The following is a 26,443-nucleotide window of genomic DNA, read 5'->3' on the forward strand; positions in this document are numbered from 1 at the left end:
TTTCTCAATTAGTTCACAAATGTTTTGCAAACTCCTCTTTGAGGAATAATATGTAATTTATATATAAATGGCACAGAAAAGTTTGCCACACATTCCAAAGAAATCAGATAGAAGTGCTTTTCTGATACAGCTTCTTAGTTAAACTAATGTCCCTTCAGATTAAAAATATTTCTTTTGTTGTTGCCAGTAATATGTTCTTTCAGATATGTGGGAGAGAAAAGTTGAAAACCAATGAATTAAGCAATAAACATATATTTGAATCTGCAGTGGAAATGTAAGATCACTCAGAAGTGAGAAAAATGTTTATTTATAATTAAATTATAATTATTTAGCATAGCCTAGGTAGTCAGTGATTTTTATAGAGCTAGAAATTTCTGTGTATACTTTTCAACAAGATATTTGTAAATCCTTTGACTTACAAGAGTGCTGTAACTTCTAAAAAATGTTAAATTCCTTAGAATCCCCCCCGCCCCGCGCCAAAATACCTAGGAGTATGTTACCAAGAATATTTTTTAATCAGTGAACTACACATAACAAAAACTCACCATTATTGTCACTTGTAAGTACATAAACTGAGAATATTATAATTTTATGCAGTTAATATTTGAGTTTGACAAGATAGAAAGTTACATGTTTATCGTTATATACCATTAGAATAAAGTTACCATGAAATGTTTACATTTGTTTTCCAGGTCATTACTTCTTTTTACGTGGAGCGTGGAGGAAACGCTATGTCGTTTATGGGAAAAGGTGTTACAAAGAGCACGGTTCTTTGCTTGCTTCACTTATCCCATGAGATGATGGCCCATGCTAAGAGCTTGGTGAGAACATTAAACATTGTCTGACACAGTCTGCTGAAAAAGAATATGCTGTGCCTGATGTGTTTTAAATCTATAAGCTCACTACATAAAAATGTTCCTTTTGATTTTTTTCAGAGACAGAAATGTTTTTTGACTAAAATGTTTCTTGAAAGTTCTGTATTAATAGAAATTTGAACTTTATTTGAAAATTTTGGGGGGTTGAAATCTACTTTCATTTCAAAATTATATTTTGGCTACATTGTGAAAAAGAAGCAGCTTTTATAGAAAAACTGTTACTTTAATTTATTCAGGAAAAGACAGATTTTTATTGGCATTGTTTTGGCCAGATAATGAATTGAAACCAACTCTTAAATACATATGCACTTTGTTTTGATGTTTAAAAATTTATTTTATCCTAAAATGTTTCCATTCTCCTCGTTTTCCTTTTTTCCATTCTAGGAGTGGATGTCTCTCTGGTTTTTGCCCTTGGGTAGTCATAGTGAAGAACATGGTCCTGCTCAACAAGGATTGGCTTGGCTGATTCCCTTGTGGGTTGATCGGGACCCAGAGGTCAGTGTAAAGAAGAACTGAGTTCATTTTGTTTAGATTAAAACATTTTTTTTCAGAACACCTTATATGCTTATGCATGTTCATATTATGGAATTATTATAGTTACTAAAGCTTATACAGTAACACTGCAGTTGTCAAGTAGCTCTGAGCTTCAGCTTTTTACTACCAGTTGAACAGCGAAGTTAAAAAAACAATCTGCTCAGTGTTCATAATTTTGCTGGATAGTCCGGCTGAAAATCTGATTTGAAAAATCCCGAACTGGCCAAGAGTGAGTCATGCTTGCATCTCACCCCACACACAAAAGAATCACACTTCAGTCTAAGTGACGTGGTCACCTTTAGGATCAACTTTCCTTTTCCTTGAACAGTGGTGCACATTTGCCTGTAAAATTCATGCCTGACAGCCTCCCATCACACCATTGTATCTTCTCTGTTCTCTGTACCCTATCCTGCTAGTATATTTGCTGATATGATCCTGTCTCTGTTCTGGCTCTTGCTGAGATGGCTAAATCACAGTTAAGATGTCCTAATGAAATAGTTGGTCAGCCATGCCCTCCATGTTCCATTTAGAATAAGCTTTCCTTTATTTTGCATGAGTAGGATAAGAATTTTCCAAATCTCTTTATTCTTACCCACTTTTATTTAATTGATGTTAATTCTTTCTCTTTATTAGCGCTTTCCTTTTGCATTTTTTCTGTAAACAGGAAGCAACAGGCTATTCTTTCAAATCTTGCTTGGAAGTTTTTTTTTTTCAGCGCAATATTCAACTTCACTAGCTATCAGTTTATATAAAACACTAGAACATGAACATAGTTGAACTAGTTTCATGCTAGTCCCGTTGGTCAGCTTCCCATTACTATAACAAATACCTGAGATAATCACTGTAAAAAGAAGAAATGCTCATGGTTTTGAAAGTTTCAGCCCATAGACAGTTGGTCCCATGATTTTGGCCCTGTGATGAGGGGAAACACCAAGGCAGGACTTTGTGGTAGGAAAAGGCTAGCAAGAGAAAGGGTCAGATTGCCAATTTCACTTCAAGGCTATGCTCTCATGTGATTGGAAGACTTTAATTGTCCCCTGCCTCTTAAAGATTTTTCTATTTCCTAACATCACTAAAGGTTAGGGTTCAAGCTCATACATATGGGTCTTTAGGGTTGCCACTTGTGCAAATAAGAGCATGACTTTATAGTAAGGTACACCTTTCCTCTAGTAACAGATTTCTAATACTATGTTCTTTATTTCTGTCTGAGTAGAATGTCTAGGGAGGCACCTCAAAGCTCTTCCAACCTACTCAGTTCCAAAGTGACTCCTATATATTCAGATACATGTTTCAATAGTGGCTCCTCCTCATGATACAAAAGTCTGTATGAATGTGTTCAAAGTGCCTTGAAAAAGTACATAGACTGGCTAACTTAAACAAGAGAAATTTTTTTCTCACAGTTCTAGAGGCTGGAAGTGCAGATAGCCTTCTTTTCACTGTGTACTCCATGACCTCTTTTCAGTGTATGCACCTGGAGGTAGGATTTGACTTCCGTTTTTTAAGGCCACCAAAACTAGTCAAGGAAGTCTTAAAAAACTCATTTAACTTTAATTACCTCCAAACAGCTTTATTTCTGAACATAGTTGTATTAGGGATTAGAGCTTACACTTAGCAATTTGTAGGATCACAGATCCTCAGGGTGATCACAGGACATAGGTTATCCTTTTATATCAAGTTTATTGGAGTTCAGATTGGAAATATGAAAAAGAAAAGATAATAGGATCTATCACTTTCAGAACACTGGAAAAGTTATTGAAGAATCCAGCCATATTAAAATGGTTTGGAAGGATAGCTGGAAATTATGTTATAAAGTTTAGTGATAGCTATGTGCTATTCAGTAATAGAAAATTGTATATTAATAAATTGCTAGTTTTACTCATTTATTGACTGATTTAAAGCAAGAAACAATTGAATTCTTTTATAGCAAAATGCTTTATTTGTAAAAATGTTGTTTTTTGAATTTAAAGATTACCTTTTTATGTGTTTTGAGCTTGGGATTTATTCCTTGACTATGTTACAGCTGGTTGTTTTTTTTTTTTTTTTTTTTTTTTTTTTTTTGCTGCTGTCATTGAAAGCATGTTTTTGCATCACAATTCAGAAATTCATCAATCATTTGAACTTGAATAGCACTAATCCTGTGCTAAGCATGTTATATAGTAATTTAATTTGAAACATTTTTCTCTTAAAATAATTCTGGAGAAAATACTAAGAACTATTACTGTTTTGAAAGGAATTTTTAAAGAAAGTTAAAACTGGGAGAAACATCAAAAAAAGAGAGAACAAACTAGTAGGATTCTTTGTTATCTTTTTGTTGCTGAGACAGAACAAGCTTATATACACAACTTAAAAGAGGAAAGGTTTTTTGGGGCTCATGACTTCAAAAGATTTCTGTTCACATTTGGTTTGGTGAAGGAAGAAATGTCATCGTGCAGGGGGAGGAAGAGGGAAGCTGCTCGTACTTTGGTGACCGTACGCGGAGAGAGAGTGGAAGCAGCTGGGATTGGATTTACCTTTCCAGGTTATGGTCTCGGGGGTTCGCTGCCCTACCCAGGCCTTGTCTCCTAACAAAATCCATCAATTATAAACTCACTCATGGACTCATCTATTGATGGGGTTACCATCCTCGTAATCCAGCACCCTTCAGAACTGCTACTTGTGAACGCATGAGGCTTGTTGAGAAAATTCTTTATCCAAGTAGTGGTAGTACCCATTTAAGAATGAGGATAATTAGAAATTATATTCATAGGAGGTATGTAGATATCCTGTGCTTTCCCTCTGAAAAGACTTGTAAAGTTACAACTTTTATGCTTATTGTTTAGACCAAGTTTTACCTTTGTGTGACTTTTGCTCATATTCAAATTCTTTTTCTATATTACTGCTTTCTTGTGGTTTGGGAATTTTGTCATTCATAATTTCAAAGGACACTATCTTGTGCAAGTGTCCTTTATACTTTAAATTTGTGTAAAGCTAATGTATTTATGGAACTGATTTGTGTGTGTGTGTGTGTGTGTGTGTGTGTGTGTGTGTGTGCTGGGGACTGAACCCAAGACTTCATGCCTTAGGCCAGTGCTCTGCCACTGAGCTTTGGCTTCAGCTCCGAAAGTCTATTTTATGTACCAGATTCAGGACCTTTCTTTTTCATTTGATAGGTGAGATTTACTTCCCTAGGCTTGGGATCAGCACTGACCATGCTTGAAGCTGGCTGTGTGGCCTTGGCAAACAGTTGTCAGAACATTTCCGGTGGGCTCTGGGGAACTGTCGTGAACATTCTCCTGGACCAGTCAGAATGTAGCATGGTGCGTCGGGAGGTATGCTAATTTCTCCCTGTTTTGCCTTACAAGTTCATTGTGAAAGTGTTTGCAAACAGTACTCAGCCTACTGTTCAACAGGGTAGAATGACTGTGGACCATTATCCTTTCTGCTTGTGAAAAACCCATATAAAATAACAACAGAGAATATGAAATATACTAATTAATAGTAAAAATTGGTAGGCCTTTATTCTAATAACATCAAAGTGAAATACAGTGTAATTTTAATATGGAGCCTTTTGTTTTATTACACAATGGAAAGCAATTCATGGAAAACATTACTTCAGCATGTGTAGGTCTGTACTGTGTAGACAGCTTTAATAAAAATAAAAGGCTGTGAAAATAGTTTTTTGAAGTTTATGTCTTACAACACAAGAAGAAAATTAAACCCTAATTTATTTGTGGTTTCCTTTGTATTGCTTCTTTTATTAAAATGATTCCTACCTATATATACATACATATATTTTTTAATTTTATTTTTAATTTTTTGTACCAGGAATCAAACTATGACCTCGCACTTGGCAGGCAGGTTATGTGCTACTGAGCTATATCCCTGACTTCTCATACCTATATTTTAAAAATAATAATCACATAGTTCTTAGAGGCTTATGAAGAACTCCTAAGTCTACTATTAGCTAATTTCTAATTCCCTACTCAAAAGGTGTTTTTTCTTTTTAGTTGCTTTCATACTTGTAAATCGTAATGCTTACACTTAGGGTTTCTTCTTGATTTTTTAACTTTAAACATTTTTTTGACAATCAGTGAAGATGATTGGAAAATTTACTCCCTTAGAATTTCTGATATTCCTTTTACTCTTCCTGTATTGTTACATAATAATTTTTCATTAAGTAGACAATAGTGTTTATGTTAGTTTTATTTAATTTGAATAACTTCAGGTCCTCATAGGTTACATTGTACATTTGTGATTTGTATTTCTCTACGAAGTCTTTTTGAGAGGAGTTTAAATGAGAAAAAAAGAAAGAAAATGGGGAGGGGCAGCTTTGTGTATGTGTGTAGGTGAGTTGTGGATATGAATAAATCTGGAAGGGGACACCACGAATGTATATTTTTTATATGTTGCCAGAACAATTTATATTATACATATCTTTTTTTTTGCATAAAGCTAAATTCTGAGAGAAAAATAATATTTAAATTTAAATTTAAATAAAATTTAAATTTAAATAAATAAATTAAAATAATTTTATTGCGAACATTTTATACCACACTATTTGGCTGTCACCTAACAAAGTCGTCTCTGAGTGGGAGGTACAGTGTAGTAACTCTCTCATAACTATCTTGCAGCATGTTCAGTTGACCAGAAGGTACCTTGTTACTAAATTGCAATATAGTGGTTATTTCAGAAACAACAGCAAGATGGCAGTATTGACACTTTTTTTTTTTTTTTTTTAAATTTTCAGGCTGCATTTATTCTTCAAAATCTCCTTGTAATTCCAATGCCTTCAGTAATTATGAAGGATTTTACTTGGCAGGTGGGTGATTTAAAACAATTATCAAAGTTTTCAGCGTATTTATGTACTTGGCACTCTGTATTCATGGATATAGCATGCAGATATTCCACCAACCAGGGACCAAAAGGAAAAGTATATCTGTGTTAAACAGGTACAAACTCTTTCTTTTTTTTCTTTTACTTTTTCATTTTTTGTGAGTACATGTTTGTCGTATATAATGTCTACATTCTTTATATGGAGTTTTATATATATGTAACATATCTTGATTCCTTTTCTTATCCCATTTCCCTCTCTTCCCTCCACTTCTTGATCATTTACATATTTGAGAAAGATTCTCCTCTCTATTGTCTACTTTTTGTTTTCTCTTTTTTATGTTTTTAGGTGTCTCATATAAGAGAAACTATGAGATATTCAAGTTTGTGTCTCTGATTTATTTCACTTAAGATTATGGTCTCAGGTGTATCCATTTTCCCACAAATGACTGAAGTTTATTTTATTTTATTTTTTTGGAGAGTAGTACTCTTGTGTAAATAACATATTTTTCAAATTTTCTTAGTATTCTCAGGATTATATATAGAAGCTGCTTATATAGCATTTACATTATATTCCGTATTATATATAGTCTAGAAATTATTTAAAGTATATAACAGGATGTACATGGATTATATGTAAATATCATACTATTTTATATAAAGGAAGTGAGCATCTGTGGGGTGAGTTGGGTATCCACAGAAGGTTTAAGAACCAATAACCCATGTATATCAAGGAGGGACTGATGAGACTGTATGTAAAGCATCAAGGATCTCTACAATTAGAATTTAGGAATTTTATTATGCTTGGTCATGTTTAAAAATTCTTTTCCACTGTTAGAATAATTTTTACTTATTTTTTTAATTGGTACTGGGGATTGGACTCAAGACCACACGCTTACAAAGCAGGCGCTTATGCCACTGAACTAATCCCCAGACCATAAAATAATTTAAAAAATAATAGCTAACATAGGCACAATTGTAGAAACTGAACCTATACTGACTTATATAATTTAGTTGTGGATTTAGACACTCAGCATGATAATGGCTTACTCTAAATCACATAGCTACTCAGTGGCACATCTTTCCTTTAAATGCAGGCACTCTTTCTTACTTTACTTAATTGCTTCTCTAATTTAGTATTGATAAATCGTGTACAGTTAAATATGCATTGATGTTAACATCTTTTTCTGAGTTAACATATAGAGGAGTCATAACGTCTTTGGTTGCTGTTAAGTTAATTTTTTTATTTCATGTTCTGAATATCAAGTCAGTAAATAGTTGCCTCAGATTTTTCTGTATTTTCCCTTCACCATCGAGGTATATGTAATCTTAATCCTTCTAGCTGTCCATGTATTCTCACCCTACAAATATATATTTATCACATCATTGTATATTCCCCAGGATCCATTACAAATTTAACATTTATTTTTAAGTTTTCATTAGATATATGCTTAGAGGATTTATCTGAATCAGGCTGAGCTAGAGAACAGATTTTGGCTGTTACCTGATGATCCAGGTGACTGTCAAGGCTCAGATTGTTCCATTCTCCATTCCTTACAAAGTCAAGTTAACTGTTCATCTAGTATAAATCCCAGGTTGCTTTTCCTCTGGTCCCTTGTAATTTCTTTAACATTGCCTTTGGATAATGGTTGCTTACTCATATCTACCTTGAAGTAATATTTGTTTTAATGGAAAGGAAGCACTTGTGAAGTTGGGGCCAGGGGAGAGTAGTTGCTGGGGCCAAGGGAAACTTCCCAGATGTGCTTTTCATATGCTCCCTCTTTGTTAGCACCCTGCTTCAGTGTGTTTCTTTATCAGTGGAAAAAATCCCTGGGAAATTATGATACAAAAGTTAAGCTTATAGGAGAGTGAGTGGATGATCTGTATTCTTTCATGAATCAGTGAAGACAAATGGGCGTGTATCTCGTCTGTAATGGGACTTGGAAGAACCAGTTTTAAAAATCAAAACTATGACTTTAACCTTCAGAAACATTCTCTTTATGGAGACCATTTAAATAGTAAATAAGACAAGAAAGAAAGGTAATATTCAGAAAAAGAAACTAATTTAATGGCAAAGACATTAAATGGTAGTGTTTCAGAGAAAATTAAAATGGATTCTAGTGGTTAAATACTTAAAATTTAAAAATCATTTTTAATTATTTAGCACTCACCTTGTTCCGGAAGATTCATGGTCTATTATACAGAAAGGCAAATTTGAGTGTTCTAGTAAAAGTAGAGTAGAAATGAGAGAAAGAAAAAAAGATACAAAAGAAGTGGAACTGGAAATAAAACCTGAGAAAATATGTATGAGAAGAACCACATCTTTTAAGGGCTCTAAGCTTTCTAACTTTCAACAACAAAAGGGAAAGCAAATAATTCATAAATATTATAAATATTGTATTGCCACTTTGACATGTAATAATTCCAGATGGTGACGTGAAATGGGAATTTATACTGCAGGTGTGGGGGAAGAAGTGTAGTAACTGTACTAGGAGTGTGCAGAGAGCTCACTGGACGGCAGCCCTGGAGGGCATGAGTGGAGACAGCAGGCAGTTAGCAGCAGAATAAGCAGAAGAGTAGTTCTCTGTTTGAAAAAAATCACATGCGTACCTCGTCCATACTGCTCCATGTGAAAGGTACACCAAGTAAATAAAACACTGTGTTGAGCAAGTTATTATTCAATTCTCTAATGACTTAAAACTTTACAACATTGTACTGGACTTGTAGCTCTGTTGCCTCATCCTGTACATTTTGTTTTCTTGGTCATTTTTAAGCTTTTTTTTCTTTAGCAAGGGAGCTTGTTAAGTTGAATTAGCTTACATTTTCTTTCTTAGAAATTCTTGTCTTTGTTTTCTTTTTGTTTCTGTTTTGATTTTTTGAGACAGTCTCGCTGTAGTTGAGTCTGACCTTGAATTCACTACGTAGCCCAGGCTGGCCTTAAATTCACAGCAATCCTCCTACCTCAGCTCCAGAGTACTGGGATTACAGGAGTGCATTACCATGTCCAATTTTGTCTTCATTTTCTAAATCTATTTTTCTTTTCATATTATGAAGAAAGTAAAAGAGGGAATCTTAAGAATATATTAATTGAAAAATAAATGATTCAATCTATCAAAATTGTGATAATTTTACAATTTAGAAAATAACCACAATAATTCTAATATACTAACTACGTTCTTCACTTGCTTTGAAAATACTTGTAACAAAAGAAAAGTTGAACATTAGAAAGATAGTAAGTTTGTAATCCCTCTTCCTGGTGTGTAATTATAGCCATCAACCTCACTAGGCTTTTAACAAGAGACTCAGAATATTTAAGAAGTCTTGAACCCTAATACTCAGTGTTTTTTCTATTCAAGATTTATATAGTTTATATACTTTTACCTATTTTTATTAAATCTTTGTGAATATAGTGTGACTGAAGAAACAATTATGTGGACACAATTTTCCAAAATAATAAAATTTGAATGATTTTGTACAATGCACAAAATAAAAACTTTAAAATTCTTTTGGTTATCATTTGAAATGTATTTAGAAAAAATAGCTTTGGTTCTACTTTATTTTATTGATTTACTGAGTTTTGTTAGGTAATTGGAGTTAAGCTGGTAAACTTAGCTAAACTTGTTTTGTATTTTTTTTTCTTTCATTCAGGAAATCACATTATTACTGAGCTACAAACGCAGCCCCACTTAAATAAATTATAGTTCTCACTTTGGTTATTAATTTTTCTCTGAAGTATTATAATGAGGCTTTAATTTGCAATGTTGAGGTGCTACTGTCTCTTTTGTGTTTGAAATGTTTTATACAATAGGAATATTCTGATTTGTTAAAAGGTAAATCATTTTGCAACTATGAAACTCAAGAATGACTTGTTTTGGATGAGTACTTGACCCTAGAGAGGGTAAAACGGAAAGGAACATATGCGGTAGGTTCGTAGGTGGAGTTTTAAGGCCCAATTCTCTTCACATTATTGTCTGCCAGACCTGCATCTTGTAGACCTCAGTATTATTAACAATTACTATCACATGAAAACTCTTCATTAGTTTTACTAATGTCTCACAGTGCTACATAGATGTATTAGACATCAGTAATAATGTCCTAGTCATAAAAGGAATTTAGAATTGAAGTAAGAGGTTTGTTATGATAATAGTCTTGAAGAGAAATGTTAGTGGAAATTGTTACTATTGTTTGTGGGTATTGTTAATATTGTTACTGTAGTTGTATTTTTAACTTTATGTGTCTGAAGAGTAAGTTTTGACTTATCTCTCATGATGATGTGAAAAAAATAGCAAACATACATAAAGAAATTTTATGTTTAAAGGTAAACTGAGTATCATTTGACCATATTTTCCTTTTTTGTTGTCACTTAGATTTCTATTTTTCACTTTCTTATCATATATTTAAAATAATAGCTTTGTTAATTATTATATATTAACTAATGAGAGGATTTATTATGAACTTTTTTTTTTTTTTTTAAATCGGTACCAGGGATTGAACTCAAGACTGCCTGCTTGCAAGTCAGGTGCATATGCTGCTGAGCTAAATCCCCAGCCCCTTTAGTGTGAACTTGTAAAAATCCTAGTTGATTGGTTTTTACTATTGGATATTTCAGGAAAATTACTGAGTGGCAATGCAAAAACTATTGGAAAAATTGTGTGAAGATATAAAATCATATAATAGTAGATTCTTCTCCGTCTCTTGATGGTAGAAAGTATATGTGTTTATGTACTGATTTTTTGTTTTCCTTAATTTTTTGAGAAGTAACATGGTAGACAGATTTTGCAGTGAACATTGATAGATTTAAAAAATATTTCTGAACATAGTTACTTGGGCCACATTATTTCAGATATTTTATTATTTTACTATTGTATGTAGGTAGAAGAATACTGCTTTCATTGTGTTTGTGGCTACATTGTGTAATTAACTGGCTAAAGCTATAATTTCATAGAAACAATTTAAATGAAAGTAGATCAGACTTCTGTCCTCAGCAGGTAAGTTTAAGCAGCGAAGACGTAGGCATTATGAAGTACTTTGCCTTAGGTTAGACTATAGTAACTGGGCAGAATGTGATGGAGTGTGGAACTGACTTATCTGTGGAGGACAGTTGATCTTTTTAAAGAAATTTTTGCATAAATCAGTGCATTTTTCTTCTCTCCATGTTTCCGTAGGGCCCCTGTGTCCATGATGAGGATTCTGGCCTGTCACTCACAGGACAACCTGCCCTCCAGGCACTTTTGTACCACTGCCATTTTTATGAACATTTGAATCAGATGGTAAAACATTGTTACCTAGGACAGTATATGTTTGACTTAAGGATTTCTGCTTTTGGTGGAACTTCAGAAGCCAATGATTTAAATAGTAAGAACCATGTCTTTGTGTTTTTATAAAATGAATTTTTTAAAAGATGTAAACAAAATATATGTTTATTGAAAGGCATTTGAAAAATAATGAAAACTACATAGGAAAAATACTCATCTCTAGTACTATTCCCCTGAGAATGCTCTTTTTATTTTGGGTATATTTTCTTCCAGTGTTGTTCTTTGTTTTATATAGTTGTGCTAACTTCTTATGCACATTTTGTATTTTCTTCCTTCACCAAGCATTGCCTAAGCACTTTTTATGTCATAAATTTTTCATGGAAGCCATTTTTGACATCTTATCATTGTTTCATAAGTTATTTTATGCCATTTGGTAAAGTTTTCTATTTTTTCCCTATTAAACTTTTTGCAACCTTCATTTCTTGGGAATCTACAATCTTTTGCACTCTCATGAAGGATATCTTTTATTATTAAATTTTCTATTTTTCATAATGGTATTGAAAAATATTTATTTTTGTGTTCATCAAAATATGTTGAGGAAAACTTTACTTTTTTTTGTTGACAGATTCTCTTGGATTCACTAACGTTAAATATTATTATTGATTGCTAGTTATTAATGTTAATCAGTATCACTGTGTTTATACATATAAATATACTTCATAACAAAAGTAGTTTCTATTTTTAAGTTTTTTAAAAAACTAATTCACATTTATGGAATACTTTCAAACTTAAAAAATTCAAGGATAGTACAAAAATCTGGCAGATAGCCAGGTATGGTGGTGCACACTTGTAATTCTAGCACTTGGGAGGCTGAGGCAGGAGAATTGTTGGGAGTTTGAGGCCAGCCTGGGCTACAAAGTTGAGTTCAAGACCAATCTGAACTGCATAGTGAGACCCTATCTCAAAAAGAAACACAAAAACAGAAAAACCCTGACAAATGTATCATTCTGCCTATAATTTTTTAATGAAAACAAAGTTGAGGGAGACAGTCAGTTTACAGAAAGAATATGTATATTTGTGTATAACTAACTTATAAGCTATACATTCTGTACAATTTTAAAATTGAAGAAAAGCCTTTAATGTTCATGGGGGGGAGTACAAAAATGTCTCAAATGTTAACATTTTATTGTATTTATTCTTTACCGCATGTATGTAAATGCACATAAATTTGTTTATATGCATATAGATGGCATATATATGTATATACGTATGTATGATATATATACATATATGTGTGTGTGTGTGTGTGTGTGTGTGTGTGTGTGTGTATACTCTTTCTGTCATTCAGGAGTAAGGTGCAGCCATGAAATTCCTTTACTCTCAAATACCTATGAGTAAATTTATAATTTTCTTTACTATTGTGTTCACTTTTAAAGAATTTGAGCAAAAAATGACATTTGATAGTTTTGAATGATGTCTGTTTCGTAGTAACTTGTTCGGATTTCTCTAAATCATTGTTATTGGAAGTGTGACCTGTGAACTAATTTCCTAGGCATCTTTTGTGAGACTGTTAGAAATAGCATTCACTGCCTCTTCCTGACTTAGGGTATTATAATTTCTGGGACCAGGGCTCAACGGCCTGTTTCAGCAACTCTCAGTGACACGTGGGTCCATTAACAAGTTTCTTTCCATAATTCTTGGGTTTTTTCTTGCAGCGTATTCTTTCTGTTAATTGCTGAGTACCCAGTAAAGTGTCCAGATTAACAGGTTTCTTCTTGTCCCAGGTTTAGATGACTCATTCAAGTTTTGGAGGGCTCCATCAAGGATGTCCAACCAAGATCAGGATCCAAGTTCTCTTTCCACCTCAGAAACAACTGTACGTACAAACAGTGCATGAGTGATTCATTTTGAATCTCTGAAAAAAATTCAATTTCCATAGTAGATAAGCATGGATATAAAATTATGATTATAATAGTTATGATCTTTTAAAGTGTTTTCTGTCCTCTGCACTTAAATTATTGTGACTTAGCCTGTTCACCATCTCTACATAGTAGATACTTTTTTGCTTTTCCATACGAGAAAGTTATTTAGAAGTTAAGTAACTGTAATCAGTGTTGCTTGAAAGTAGCAGGGTTGGAATTTCCACTAGAGTTTGCCTGACTCTAGTTACAGCTGATTATTTTTTCAATTGAGAGTTCTCAACCCTGTTTCCCCTTAATTTTGATAGCACCAGAGTATAAAAGTGTCAAAGTGTTTATCATTAGTCGTGCAAAAGAATAAATTCTACAATTAAAAGTATTTGATTATCTTGAAATTTTACTTAAGGACAAGGCAACGTGAGAAAATCGACTACTCAAATGATTCCAGTGTGGTACTGATTTTAAAAACATTAATGCTTGCATCAAACAGAAACTTTTCTTATCTTAAATACCTGATTTATTTATGCTTGCCTGCCTGCCTTCCTCTTTGACCCATATGTAAGTTGCTTTGTTTCTAATAGTTGATACTATATTTCAGTTTTGTACTAGTGTAGAGAAATAATTTGTTCTCATTTGTAAAACATTCAGTTTTAAAGTTTTGTTTAGCATAAAAATTGTTGTAGAACTTATTACAAAGATACAGATTTCTGTCTCCACTTAGGAGTAAGAATAATATGAAAATAATAAATTATTTCAAAGTCATTACTATCCTCCAGTTTCTCAAAAGACTGATAACTTTTTTTATTTATAGATTCAAAAGCGAAGAGTTTGCATTTAGTGCTAAATTGGACTTTTATGTAGAAAAGCAGGACACCTGCTCTACTTCCACTAGATGTCATGCTTTCCTTTCCAGGCAAGAGATAGTATGTGTTTTTGTTTCAGCAATAGAAAAATAATATGATTAAAAGTCAAAAGGAGTGTTAATTGGTTATTTAGTTCACAGAAGAAAGCATCAACAATGCTTAAAAGTACATCTTTGTACCCAGATGTGATGGCGTACTTTGAAAGTATAAAGTAGAACTATTTTGAGGAGCGTTAACAGCAATGTGTTTTTTGCTATAGTACATTTTAAAAACTTTAAACATTCAGTTTATTTCGATCACCACTGGTATCAGGGTAGAAGGATGTGGCTGAGGAGGCCCATACATCTTGTGGCAACTGGGAAGCAAAGAGATGAAGAGGACTCAGGTGCGCAGTATCCCCTTCATGGGCATCCCCCTGGTGATCGGGGTTCCTTACATTAGACCCTGAAGGGTCTGCCACCTCCAGTAGTGCCTGAGTTAGATAGAGGCCACGCTTTCAACACGTGGGCCATTTGAACATTCAGGATTTAAACTAAAGCTATCTTATGTAAAACTCCTTAGCCTGTTTGATTTTAGATGTTACATAGACTTGTAAAAGTGTATACCAGTGAAATATTTTAAATTTTTAGAAAAGAATTTTGATATGTAATCCTATTGAACATTTATTTCTCTTGTTTTTGTGAAAGACTAATACTTTGTTAGAAGTTTTACAACCACATTTTTTTTTTTTAATTCCACAGCAGTTTGGAACTGGTGACTTTTATTCCCCAAACAACCCAAGTTTTCCTTGTTGTCATGGCTTCCTCTGCATCCCTAAAATACTGTTTATCTATGTGCAAAAGAGGAATACTCTGGGGAATTTATTATGCCAACATTATCCAAAGTCGGCACCAAAGCCATCCAATTTAGATCACTTGTAACTTTCTCTAGTACAAGAGAATGTTAATGTTACAAGTTAATGTATACATTGAATATATTTAAATGTTGCTAATATGCTTATCTGGTTATTTTTATCTTATCCTACAAATGGAGATTTGTTTTTGGATTGATGTGTCTTTCCATTTTGTCTTTTTGAGGAAAGCGTTGTCTTTTGATTTGGGTCACATCAAGTTCCATGTTGTTGATAGACCATCATCCATTTTGTACGGTTAATACCATGTTACGGATTTTAATAGCTTTGCGTAGTGAATATTCATTCAGTTGTTTGATATACGTTGTAAGGATTGGGACCTCTATATCTTAGAAATGACTCTAAGGTGAGTAGAGTATCACTGTTACTGTCAGGACTTCATGGCCTTTGTAAGTCCTCCCTTAGAAGTGCCTTGGATCCAGCTCAGCAGGCATTTGGTATTATTTTTCTTTCTAAAATCACATTTCTACTTCTCCAAAATGGATAGCTATACCTACCAGTGTACAGCAACAACTTTATGGCCAGTATTTGGCCTTTTCTGTTGCTCTTGAGAAGTATATTTACATTTTTAAAGTATGTTTTATCATTTGTCAAAATGAAGTAAGAAACATGATCTTTTTTTCTTTTGAGCTTTTCTTTTTGACGTACATGGGACACACACCTAAAGAAAATTTAGTTTATTTAAACACTTAAAGAGAAATTTTACTCACAAATCTTCAGGGTCTTGAAAAAGCTGAGTCATTTTTAAGATTACCATTTTACAAAAGATAATAAGGACATGAAGCTGTGTCCTATCATCTGCGACTGGTAGGACATTTATTTGAATTGGAAGCATGTTTGGTTCCCCCTGTTGGTCATAATGTTGCACTCTGCTCCAAAGCCAGATGTGATTGATGCCATAATAGATGTTAATCAAGGTGCAGTGAGATTGCCCCAGGATAATGAAATCGTGATTTTTGTGTAGAAAGTGGCAATAGAAGTGGACTTTGAAAGATCAACTGCTTCTTTTTATATTTATGTCACATTTGCAAAGGACTAAGCAATTTAAAAATATATGTAATATATTCAGTACCCACTACAGAGTTAAAGTCTAGTCACAATATAAAGCATAATTAGAAAATAATAGAAGGCTAAGTTGTTTGTTACACCAAAAGCACTAAATATTTATAAAATTCATGGAGTTACTTGGAGTACAATGCCTGGGAAGGCTGAGTTTGATTACTAGACCAACCAGATCAGAGTTATTCTGATTCATTTTTTGGATTTGAGTTTTAACAATAAGGACGCAAATATAGTTCAGGATAGTGAAATGGTTTGAAATTTTACAGTTCACATTTGAGAAATATGTTGATTTTTTGGAGGAAATTAAAAATTATTTTATAAAATTAATAGTATACCAAGGACAGTGTAAGCAGAGGTGAATCCGAAAGATATTTTAGTATAAAATAGTTTTGATATAAGCATAAACGGTAGGGCATATTCCTACCTCCATTGTAGTCTCTAAGAAAATTTGAATGGCGGTGTACATGACAGTGGAGAGAGAAATAGAATGATATACTTTGTTCAGGTAAATTTCAATTCCCTGTGGAATATAGGACGATAAACTTTATCTAAGTAAGTGTCAACTCTCTGTGGATTACCAAAAAACTAAAAACTTCCTGAATTCAGTTAGAAGGAAAATGCAAATGATATTCTAGTTCGTAAGTATTGTTAGTATGGTTATTGTACAGCAGCACAATGAAAAAGAACATGATGTGTTTGATACTGATTTCTGAGTTCTTTTAAGTTTAGTAATAAAACCTAAATATTAATAGTCAATGATACCTAGGTATTAATTTTTTCTAGTATAATTTTTAGTATATAGTGTTAAAATGAATACAAAAATAGATAAAATAGAATATTTTGTTCTATGTGTATAACATGTATTTTTTGTAGAGTTACCCTTTAAAACATGTTATTAGAAAAAGCAAATAGTATTTTTGTTTTTGTAATTTGGACACTCTTGTTTATATTTTTAAGATTTCTGAACTAAGTTTCTATAGCATTATAGTCATTGCTTTTGAATGCAAACATTTAAGGAAATGGGAAAAAGTATTTAAAAAAAGATTTCAGCAGTTTTATTTACCTCATAGCTGTAACTGAAAATAGGTTTAGACTTTATTTTGTATTTGTGCTAAAATGTTGTGTTATTCAGCTTTCCTGTTGTTGGAACTCTATATACAGTGTAAAAGAAGAGATGAGTTAGTTGGCTCAGATGCTCAGAGATTTCAGTTCCTGGTCAGCTAGCTCCAGGGCAGGTGCATTGTGGTACAGCAGTGCAGTGCTGCTCAGTTCTTGATGGCAGTAAGAAGAGCATGTTGCCAGACAGAAAAGGGTCAGAGACCAGATAAGACCCCTAAATTGATGCCTGCATGACCCAACTAACCTCAGAGGATGGTTCTAAACCAATGAAGTTGACAATTAAGTTTTACCATCACAAATACATACTGGTAATAACTTGATTGCTTTATTTAATAAATTCTAGTGTATAAAATGAGCCAACTTCATCTTTTTTCCATATAGTAGTGTATGTTTTTATTGGTGAACATTAATTTTACAAGTTATTGGGTTTCATTTTGGCATTTTCATACATGCTTATAACTTTATTTATTAATTTGTTTTATCGGTACTGGGGATCAAACTCACGACCACCTGCTTGCAAGGCAGGTGCTTATGCCACTAAGCTAAATCCCCAGCCCCTGCTTATAACATTTATTAAACATCATTTGTAGAACTTAGTACATTCCAGGTTGCCATATTAATTACTATAAATTGGTTAAATTGTTAAATCTACACCATTCAATGGTCATGTGCTTTTTTACACATGAAGAAGCACTATCATAGAGAATATAAATATTTGGCTCAAGGTCACAATAGGATACCTAATTTGCACTCTAACATTTCCTACAGAAATGAGCACTTGGAACCTAGGCTTTTATAAAAACTTGTATCATATTTGGCCATGTTTTAGATACACCTATGCCCTATTTTTTAAAGCAGGTGATCCGAGTTTTTCCCTTATTTTTTAAAGTTAACCTATTTAAGCACATTTTTTTTTCATGAACAACATTAAAAGATCATTTTGACAAGTAAAAATATCTAAATTTTAATGAACTTTCAAGTAAAATCTTGTTTCTGTAGGGCAAAATACAAAAAAAAATTTGAATATTAGTTCATTTTGCCTGATAAATTATTTTTATATTCAAATTCTACTTTGATATGATAAGTATCTACTATTTTTTGCAATTTCAAAGGGTCTGTCTTAACAGTGGCTGCTTATTTTACACTGAAACATAACTGGGAAACCTTTCGTTACCAAATCTATTTATAAACTCATTGAAGAAGAAGAATCAGTTTTCAGTTGTTATAATCAAAATTTAATTCTATTTTTGCTTGGTTCTCCCAGTTTTATTGAGGTATGTTTGCCAAATTCTGTATATTTAAAGTCTGTAATATGATGGTGTGACCATTCTCAAAGTAGTACATTGTCTCACAGTTACCTTTATTTTTGTGATGAGAACACTTAAGATATATTGGTACCAAATGTTAGGTGTACAGTACAGTGTTATTAGCTATACTCATCATTCTGTGTAGACCTCCAGAATTTATTCTGTTTATATCCAAAAGCTTATCCCCTTTGATCAACATCTTCTCATTCCCCACACTCTACCTTACCACCATTACTCTAATTTGAGTCAGTTTTAGGGTTTTAAGTAAAGGGAACTTATCTGCTCCAAGTAGCTTTTATTGTCTTCTGTAACATCAGTAAAGGTAAGAAGTATATTGTGCCAGTTGAGCTTGTCAATTTGATTGCTTCGAGCGCGTCCCAGGGGATTAGTAAAGCACACTTCCAGGCGTGCCTGTGGGGGCCATGAAGGTATGACCATGGAGTCGTGTCTGGACTCTTACTCTTACTCGCCTACGCTTTTCCCCTGCTATGCTTTCTGGCTGCCTTGAACTAAAGCGTATTCTTCCACATTCTCCTGCCATAATATTCCTAACTTGGAGGTCGCTGATTATGGACTTAAACCTCTGAAACTGTTGAACTGATATTTAAAGCTTTCCTGCAATTTGCAGATGTGAGATATTTTTTCCAACAACTGGTAAAGTGGCACACGTTTACAAAATTTTTGAAAAATTCTAATACTTCTAATTTTTGTAGATAGTGTTAAAACTTAAGAGTGATCAATAAATGTGAAATATATTAAAACATGATTAATTTTAGGTAATGTGTCTTTGCCTTTCAACATTGGGCAATGAGTAAGTTTTCATAGGAAACTTTGAAATCCTAAATGGACTTCAAATCAAAACTGTACTTTTAAGTTACTGATTTACATAAACTGTAGTGATTCTCATAAGAGACAGTAGAAAATCCCATTAAAGAAAAAAACTGCTGTAACTCTGAACATATGCAGTGTGTTAGTTATAGTAACTAAGTAAAATTTTGTTATAATCTTGCTTATGCATATTTTTTGTGTACATTGCTTGTGTTTTATTTCATACCATGACAGTGTTGAATAAAATGATGTTTCTTTACTGATTTGTAGGTGACACCTTCAGTGAGGAGTGCTGAATTTCAACCACTTGTGCCATCAACAGTGATCCTCTCCGAAGCCTTACATGACCAGGTTTTGGCCCAAGGTATGTCCTTTTAGGAAGGCAGTCTGCTTTCATAAAAAAGTAAATAAATAATTTGATCCAGACAGATGTTATGAAAGTATCTAAAAATGAAATGTTAATAAAATAAGAACATAATAGAATAACTTTAGAATGATTATATTGGATTTCAACAAAACAAATGCTCTTAACTAATAAGTGAGAATTTGGTTATAAAATAAATAGTTCAATATGTAACATGGTTTCCTTGTTAATTAAGCATAGATATTTAGTGTTTTAAATCAGGGAACCAATGAATATTAGCTGTTGAGAAAACAGTTTACCACAGCAGTCCACCTGAAAGTGAAGAGATTTGGTCAGGAACATTTTCTAAGACTGTGCTTCCGATTTGAAAGAGACAAGCTTATTGAAACTTTATTAGAAATACATGATTATTTTTATTAGTAGTAACATAGAAGTTTTCATCCTTTTATTAAGAGCTGTTTCGGGGATTGGGGATTTAGCTCAGCGGCATAAGCGCCTGCCTTGCAAGCAGGCGGTCGTGAGTTCGATCCCCGGTACCGATAAAAAGATAAAAAAAAGAACTGTTTCAACTCTGCTTTAAACTTTATTTCAAAGATTACAAATTTGTTAATTCTAGAGAGTATGAGGTCCTTTTTTTTAGCACCATTAAATTTCTGATATAAGTTATATTGAAGTATCTGTGCAAAAAACTGTTTTTAGAAATATGTGGCATAGCCAGATATGGTGGTACATGACTAATCTCAGTATTTAGGAGGCTGAGGCAGCATAATCACTGTGAGTTTGAGGCCAGCCTGGACTACAAAGTGAGTTCAGGCCAGCCTGAACTGCTTAGTGAGACCGTATTTCAGAAAGACCCCCCACAAAAAGAAAGAAAAAGGACAGGGATGTAGCTCAGGGCTAGAACAGTTGCCTAACATACATAATGCCTAGGTTCAGTCCCTAAGGGTAGGATGATGGGGAGAAAGAACTACTTTCTTAATTACCACTATGAATGTTCATTACAATACTTGTTTTGATAACTTCCTAAAGTGTTCCATTTTGGTTTTCAATAATTCATGTTACCAATATATAACATTTAATTCTAAAAATATATATTTTACCTTCTATATAATATGATTGGAAATCTTTAAAGAATTAATAAAGCTAATTTCATCAGTAAATAAATTCAGTGAGGTAGCAAGACATAATATTAACCTAAAAATTAATAAATACAGATAGTTTGAAAGTATAATGATGGAGAAAACTACCATTTATAATAGCAATAATAACAAGGTATTAGGAAAAAAATAACCTGTATCCCAATAACAAAAAATCCAAGAGAGAAATTAGCAGAGTGATAGTAGCATCATAAAAATGAAATACTTAGTAATTAACCTAACCAAGGAAGTGAAAGACCTCTACAGTGAGAAGTGTAGTTCTCTGAAAAAGGAGATTAAAGAAGATATCAGAAAGTATGTTCTGGGTAGGCCAAACCAATGTAGTCAAAATGGCTGTACTTTTGTAACTTTTATATACATTTAATGCCATCCCAATCAAAATACCAATCAATTTCATACACAAATGGAGAAATCATTCCTAAAATTTGTATGAAACTGGAAAAGACAGAATAGCAAAAGAATTCTTAGTAATAAAGACAAGGCAGGGCTACCACAGTCCCAGATTTAAAGTTATACAACAAAATATAGTGATAAAAACAGCATGGTATTGGCAAAAAAAATTAGACTTATGGATCAGTGGAACTAAATACAAGACCCAGAAACAACTGCAGTCACACTTAACTATGGTGTCTTTAGCAAAAGGGCCAAATCTCTTTCTGGAGGAAAGATAGCCTTTTAAACAGGTGGTGCTATGAAAGCTGTCCTTGTGCTGAAGGATGAACCTAGACCCATTTCTCTCACCATGTACTAAACTAAAATCAAAATGGATCAGAAATCTAAACTTTGGAATACAGTCTGCTGGAAGACAGAATATGTGAAACTCTTGAAGGCATAGGTGTAGGCAAAGATCTTCTGACCAAAACTCAGATATAAGATCTAACACTGAGAATCAAAAAAATAGAATCACATCAAATTAAATAGGTTCAGATTAAAATCACTCAGGAGGCTGAGGCAGGAGAATCATTGTAAGTTTGAGATCAGCCGGAGATACAAAGTGAGCTCAAGACCAGTCTGAACAGAATGGGGAGACCCCGTCTCAAAAGACAAAGAACCAACAAACAGACAAGCGAGCAAAGGAAACTACCAACAGCATGAAGAGACAACCTACAAAATTGGAAGAAACTTTGTTAGCTACTCCACAGACCAAGAACTTCCAGTATCTAGAACAGATAAAGAGTATATTTGAGAATATATTTGAAAATACAAAATTAGGCCCCTCATATATAAAGACTCAGTTAAAAATGGGCATCAAAAAATGAATAGATATATCTCAGGAGAAATACAAGTGGCCAATAAAAAAGTGTTCATTCAACATTGCTGCCCATTCAAGAAATACAAGTTAAAGCAACATCGAGATTCCATCTCATTTCAGAAAGAATAATTACCATCAGGGAATCAACCAGTAAGAAATACTGGTGAGGCTGTGAGGAGAAAGGAATCCTCCATTGCTCATGGGACTGTAAACTGATACAACCATTATGGAAATCAGTGTGGAGATTCCTAAAATCTAAAACTAGAAATTCCCTTTGACCCAATTGTTCCATTCCTGGTATCTTCCCCAAAGAATTAAATATATTACTATAAACATGTATCCGTGTGTTTATAGCAGCACAATTCATAACAACTGAATCTTGGAAGCAGCTTATATATTCATCAGCAGATATATGGATAAAGAAAATGTGGTATTTTTACACAGTGAAGTACTACTTTGTCACAAAGGATAAGCTTGTGGCATTGTATGCCCCCTGAAATCATAATACTTACATACTATATGGTTTCTCATATATATATCTGAATAAAAGGTAGATAATGGGAAAATGAAAGAGAGAAAAATAGTAAAGGGGATTGGATGGAAAGGGGAATAATTGGAATGTGTTAAATTTTGTACCAATTCCATACTATAAAAGTAATTACAAATTGACTGCAAATATGTATTAGTAAAAGTTCAAAAACATTGGATGAAGAAAAAAATTTGCAAAAATTTATTGAAGGTAGCTCTAAATACTTCTGAAAAACACAAATATAGTTGTGAACAAATGGAGTGATGTCTTTTATTTTTGGCTATGAATCACCATCAAAAACATGTGACTTCTCACTGTTACTCTATAAATTAAATACAGCCCCATTAAAAAAATACCAAAATGTTCTTCAGGGTGGACAAGTTTTTATTCATCTGAAAAAACAAGTATGGAAAATAGCCAGGACAATATTTGAAAATGGGGCTATCCTTAGTAGATATTAAGCCTTGCTAAGGAACATAGTTAAATCAATATGTTATGTTACTGGCACATAAAAAATAGATTTAAAAATTATTTCCTGTATAATTAAATAATATCTCAGATCACTGTGGAAAGTATGACTCTTGATAAATGATCCTAAAACTGACTAGACATTTGAAGAAAGATAAAATTGATGTGTTTAAAATCATAAACAAGAATTATGAGTTATGAAAGTGAAAATCAATATCATACAAATATTAGAATAAAATATAAATAGATTCCTTGTAATCTAGGCATCAGATATTTTCTAACCATGTATAAAATCCAGATCAGTAAAAAAAGAAATAAGCATTACTACATGTAATTAAAATGGAAAATAATGTTTGACACAAAATGCTATAAATGTTTGACATAATTCCAAAGGCATTGACAAGCCTGCATACCTATTTGCAATGATACAACCATTATGGAAATCAGTGTGGAGATTCCTAAAAAACTAAAACTAGAAATTCCCTTTGACCCAACTGTTCCATTCCTGGTACCTTCCCAAAAGACATATGTAACATAAGAAACTCCTAATATTCGAAGAGGAAAAGAACCCTATATCTTATGTAAAAGTAAGTAGAAACTATGAGAATATAATTACAAAAAAGCAATAATCACCTTTATCTTTAGGTAAGATCAGCATTTATTCAAAATTTAATATTTTCTTTAAAAAAAGAAATAAGGAGTCAGAGTAATCAGGGAATGTTTTGAGATAGATTAAAGTCTGCTTGAAAAGACTATACTCTTATATCTTTAACTCTTAAATTCAAAATATCTGAAAACTGAGTTTTATCAGAACTCGGTCAGTAGCTGTCTTGGTTACTTTTTTTGTTGCTGAGACAAAATACCTGACACTCAAAATTAAAGGAGGAAGGTTAATTGTAACTCTTAGTTTGTAGAGGTTTCAGTTCATTGTTGATTGGCTCCAAGGCGGGATGGCACATGGCAGAGGGACTTCACAGACCCAGCAGGCAGAAGGCAGCAAACAGCAAGCAGCAAGCTCTGAACTTTTCTATCTCTTATATTCTGTCCTTGCTACCCACTCCTAGAGCAGGTAGCACTCACCCACGATAGTGTCCTTGCTCCTAGGATTGTGCCAATCCTAGCATCATAAACCTTGGATCCAGCCACTACTGAAAAGCCCCACCTATGACCACATGAGGCTTTGGGGAATCAGCCAGAAGCAAACCATAACAATAGCTAAGCTTGCCCAGTTCTAAACACATTTGCTACATATGACCAGTACTGATTTGAGGTTTTTTTTATTCCTTTATTCAGCCCACTATGATTGTACATTTTGTACACTACAGATATGTTTATTTTGTTATGGGATATTTTCTAAGACCCATTGAAAAAGTTAATGAAGATATGGTGCGCATACTTTATTGCTTTTCTGTAATCCACAAATACTTTGAATTTTGAAATGCCTTTGACCTCTGGCTGGGTCAGAAAAGTCTACAGGTTCTTCACTGTGTTAATGCTTGGGGCCCCAAACCATGTTCCTTCCTGTGCATTCTTACTCTCATACATTCACGATATTGTAGGTACACACCACATACAAACAGTTCATTCACAAACAGGTATCTGCACATATACTGCACTCAAGCATAAACATGCACATACAGTAGAGGGTAGAGATAAAGAACAGGAGGGATAATCTAGCTTCTCAGTCTCAAGGGTAAGATGAACTGAGCTAGTGGTATTAACTGTTTGTCTTCATTTTTAGGAATTTGCCTGTGATTATAAGAACTAATGTATATTGTGTATAACTCTGAAGTAAACTAAATACTAAATTTTATGCTTATTTTCAATAATAGGTCAGCATGAAATTACATCATCACAGCCTCATCCTGATTCATCCCTATCTGCTCCGCTGCCCAAACAGTGTGTTTTTGTTACTCCATGTCTTCTTTCAGCAATCTGTAGCCTCCTGGACAACCTATTGGTGATTGTGCCACAAGACACTGCAAATGCTCTCCAACGAGCCCAGCTCGTAGAGCTCCTCTGTAGGTAAGAGAGAAACACTCTAAAGGCAGCTTATTACATGACGTAGTTTCCTGTATTGATACGAGATTTCCTATATGGTAGGAGTATATTCTCATTCTTTGTGAGGCTTATTAAATTATAGGTGTTTTGTTTTTGCTACAATTATCTTGATACTTTTTGTGTTAGGTCTATTAAAGCATTTGTATTGATTTGTTATCTTAACTATTATGGCTTTTTTCTTTTTTCTTTTTTTTCAGTTCAGAAAGTTCTAAATCTCATCTGTCCTCTAGTACAGTCAGGGAATATTATGTCTTTCACTTGGTTATTCTTAATTAGATGAGAAGGAGTTTGATGATTCATCCTCCTAGTAGTCACAGACTCATGCCTCTAGGTTTGAACAAAAATATCATTGTCTAAATGCATTTGGAGTTATTTTTGTTACAAGAAACTAAGGTTATCCATTAGAATATATTCTGATAAAAATCATGATTTGATTTTTTGAATTTTATATTTTTTTATTTTAAAGATGGTAAAACTAAACATAACAAAGCAGATCAGAAGAAAACAACTTAAGTGACACATTTCAAAGCAAGACTACAAGAGATCTACAGCGGCTACCATAATGTCTCTTGTTTTCTTCTAAATAGTTGTCCATATTGTCACACACAATGAATTCATATAAAACAAAATAGTATTAAACTGATCAGAACAGTGATGAAAACATAGTAGGCCTTCAAAAGCAGACAGTAGGAAATCAACAGTGGCCACCATAATGTCTCTTGTTATCTTCAAAATAGCTATCCATACCATCATGTATGGTGAAATTAAACAATACAAAACAGACTAAAACCACTCTGAACAAAGAATACAAGCATTACTGGATTTCGCAGCATGACTATACGGAATCAGCAAAGGCTACCATAATGTCTCTTTTTCTTTAAAGTAGCTGTTCATTTCTTCGTGCCTAATATAATGATTCTCATAAACTGTTTAAGAGAAGTGCTTCATTTCTTTTCTGATTTTCTTATACAGTGTCATAGGAAAGGCCTAGAGTTTGAATTTAGGACCATCTAAGATTGCAGTTGATTTGCTTAGTATTGTTAAAGTCCTGGAAAAGTTCTTTTAATCTCTGGAGCCTAATTACTGACAGCTTTTATGTAAAAAGGATTAATAGTGATAATGTCCAGAAAT

General features: G+C 33.2%; 1 protein-coding gene across 5 annotated transcripts in view; it reads left to right on the top strand.

Moving 5' to 3' along the window:
- Positions 1-26,443, top strand: part of Rttn (rotatin) — a 182,362-nt gene that overhangs the window by 90,394 nt on the left and 65,525 nt on the right. For all 5 annotated transcript variants that reach the window (XR_010041369.1, XM_003466520.5, XM_063231469.1 and 2 more), the window contains 8 exons: positions 693-821; positions 1,260-1,370; positions 4,559-4,717; positions 6,136-6,207; positions 11,384-11,573; positions 13,258-13,349; positions 19,752-19,845; positions 25,084-25,276. Coding sequence is in view for 4 of the 5 variants with exons in the window: in XM_003466520.5 (XP_003466568.2) it covers positions 693-821; positions 1,260-1,370; positions 4,559-4,717; positions 6,136-6,207; positions 11,384-11,573; positions 13,258-13,349; positions 19,752-19,845; positions 25,084-25,276 (1,040 nt within the window). In the remaining variant the exon portion in view is untranslated. The remainder of the gene's footprint in view (positions 1-692; positions 822-1,259; positions 1,371-4,558; positions 4,718-6,135; positions 6,208-11,383; positions 11,574-13,257; positions 13,350-19,751; positions 19,846-25,083; positions 25,277-26,443) is intronic.

Source organism: Cavia porcellus, unplaced genomic scaffold, assembly GCF_034190915.1.
Source record: "Cavia porcellus strain 051 isolate PalLab524CR breed Dunkin Hartley unplaced genomic scaffold, mCavPor4.1 scaffold_20, whole genome shotgun sequence".
NCBI classification, from domain to species: domain Eukaryota; kingdom Metazoa; phylum Chordata; class Mammalia; order Rodentia; family Caviidae; genus Cavia; species Cavia porcellus.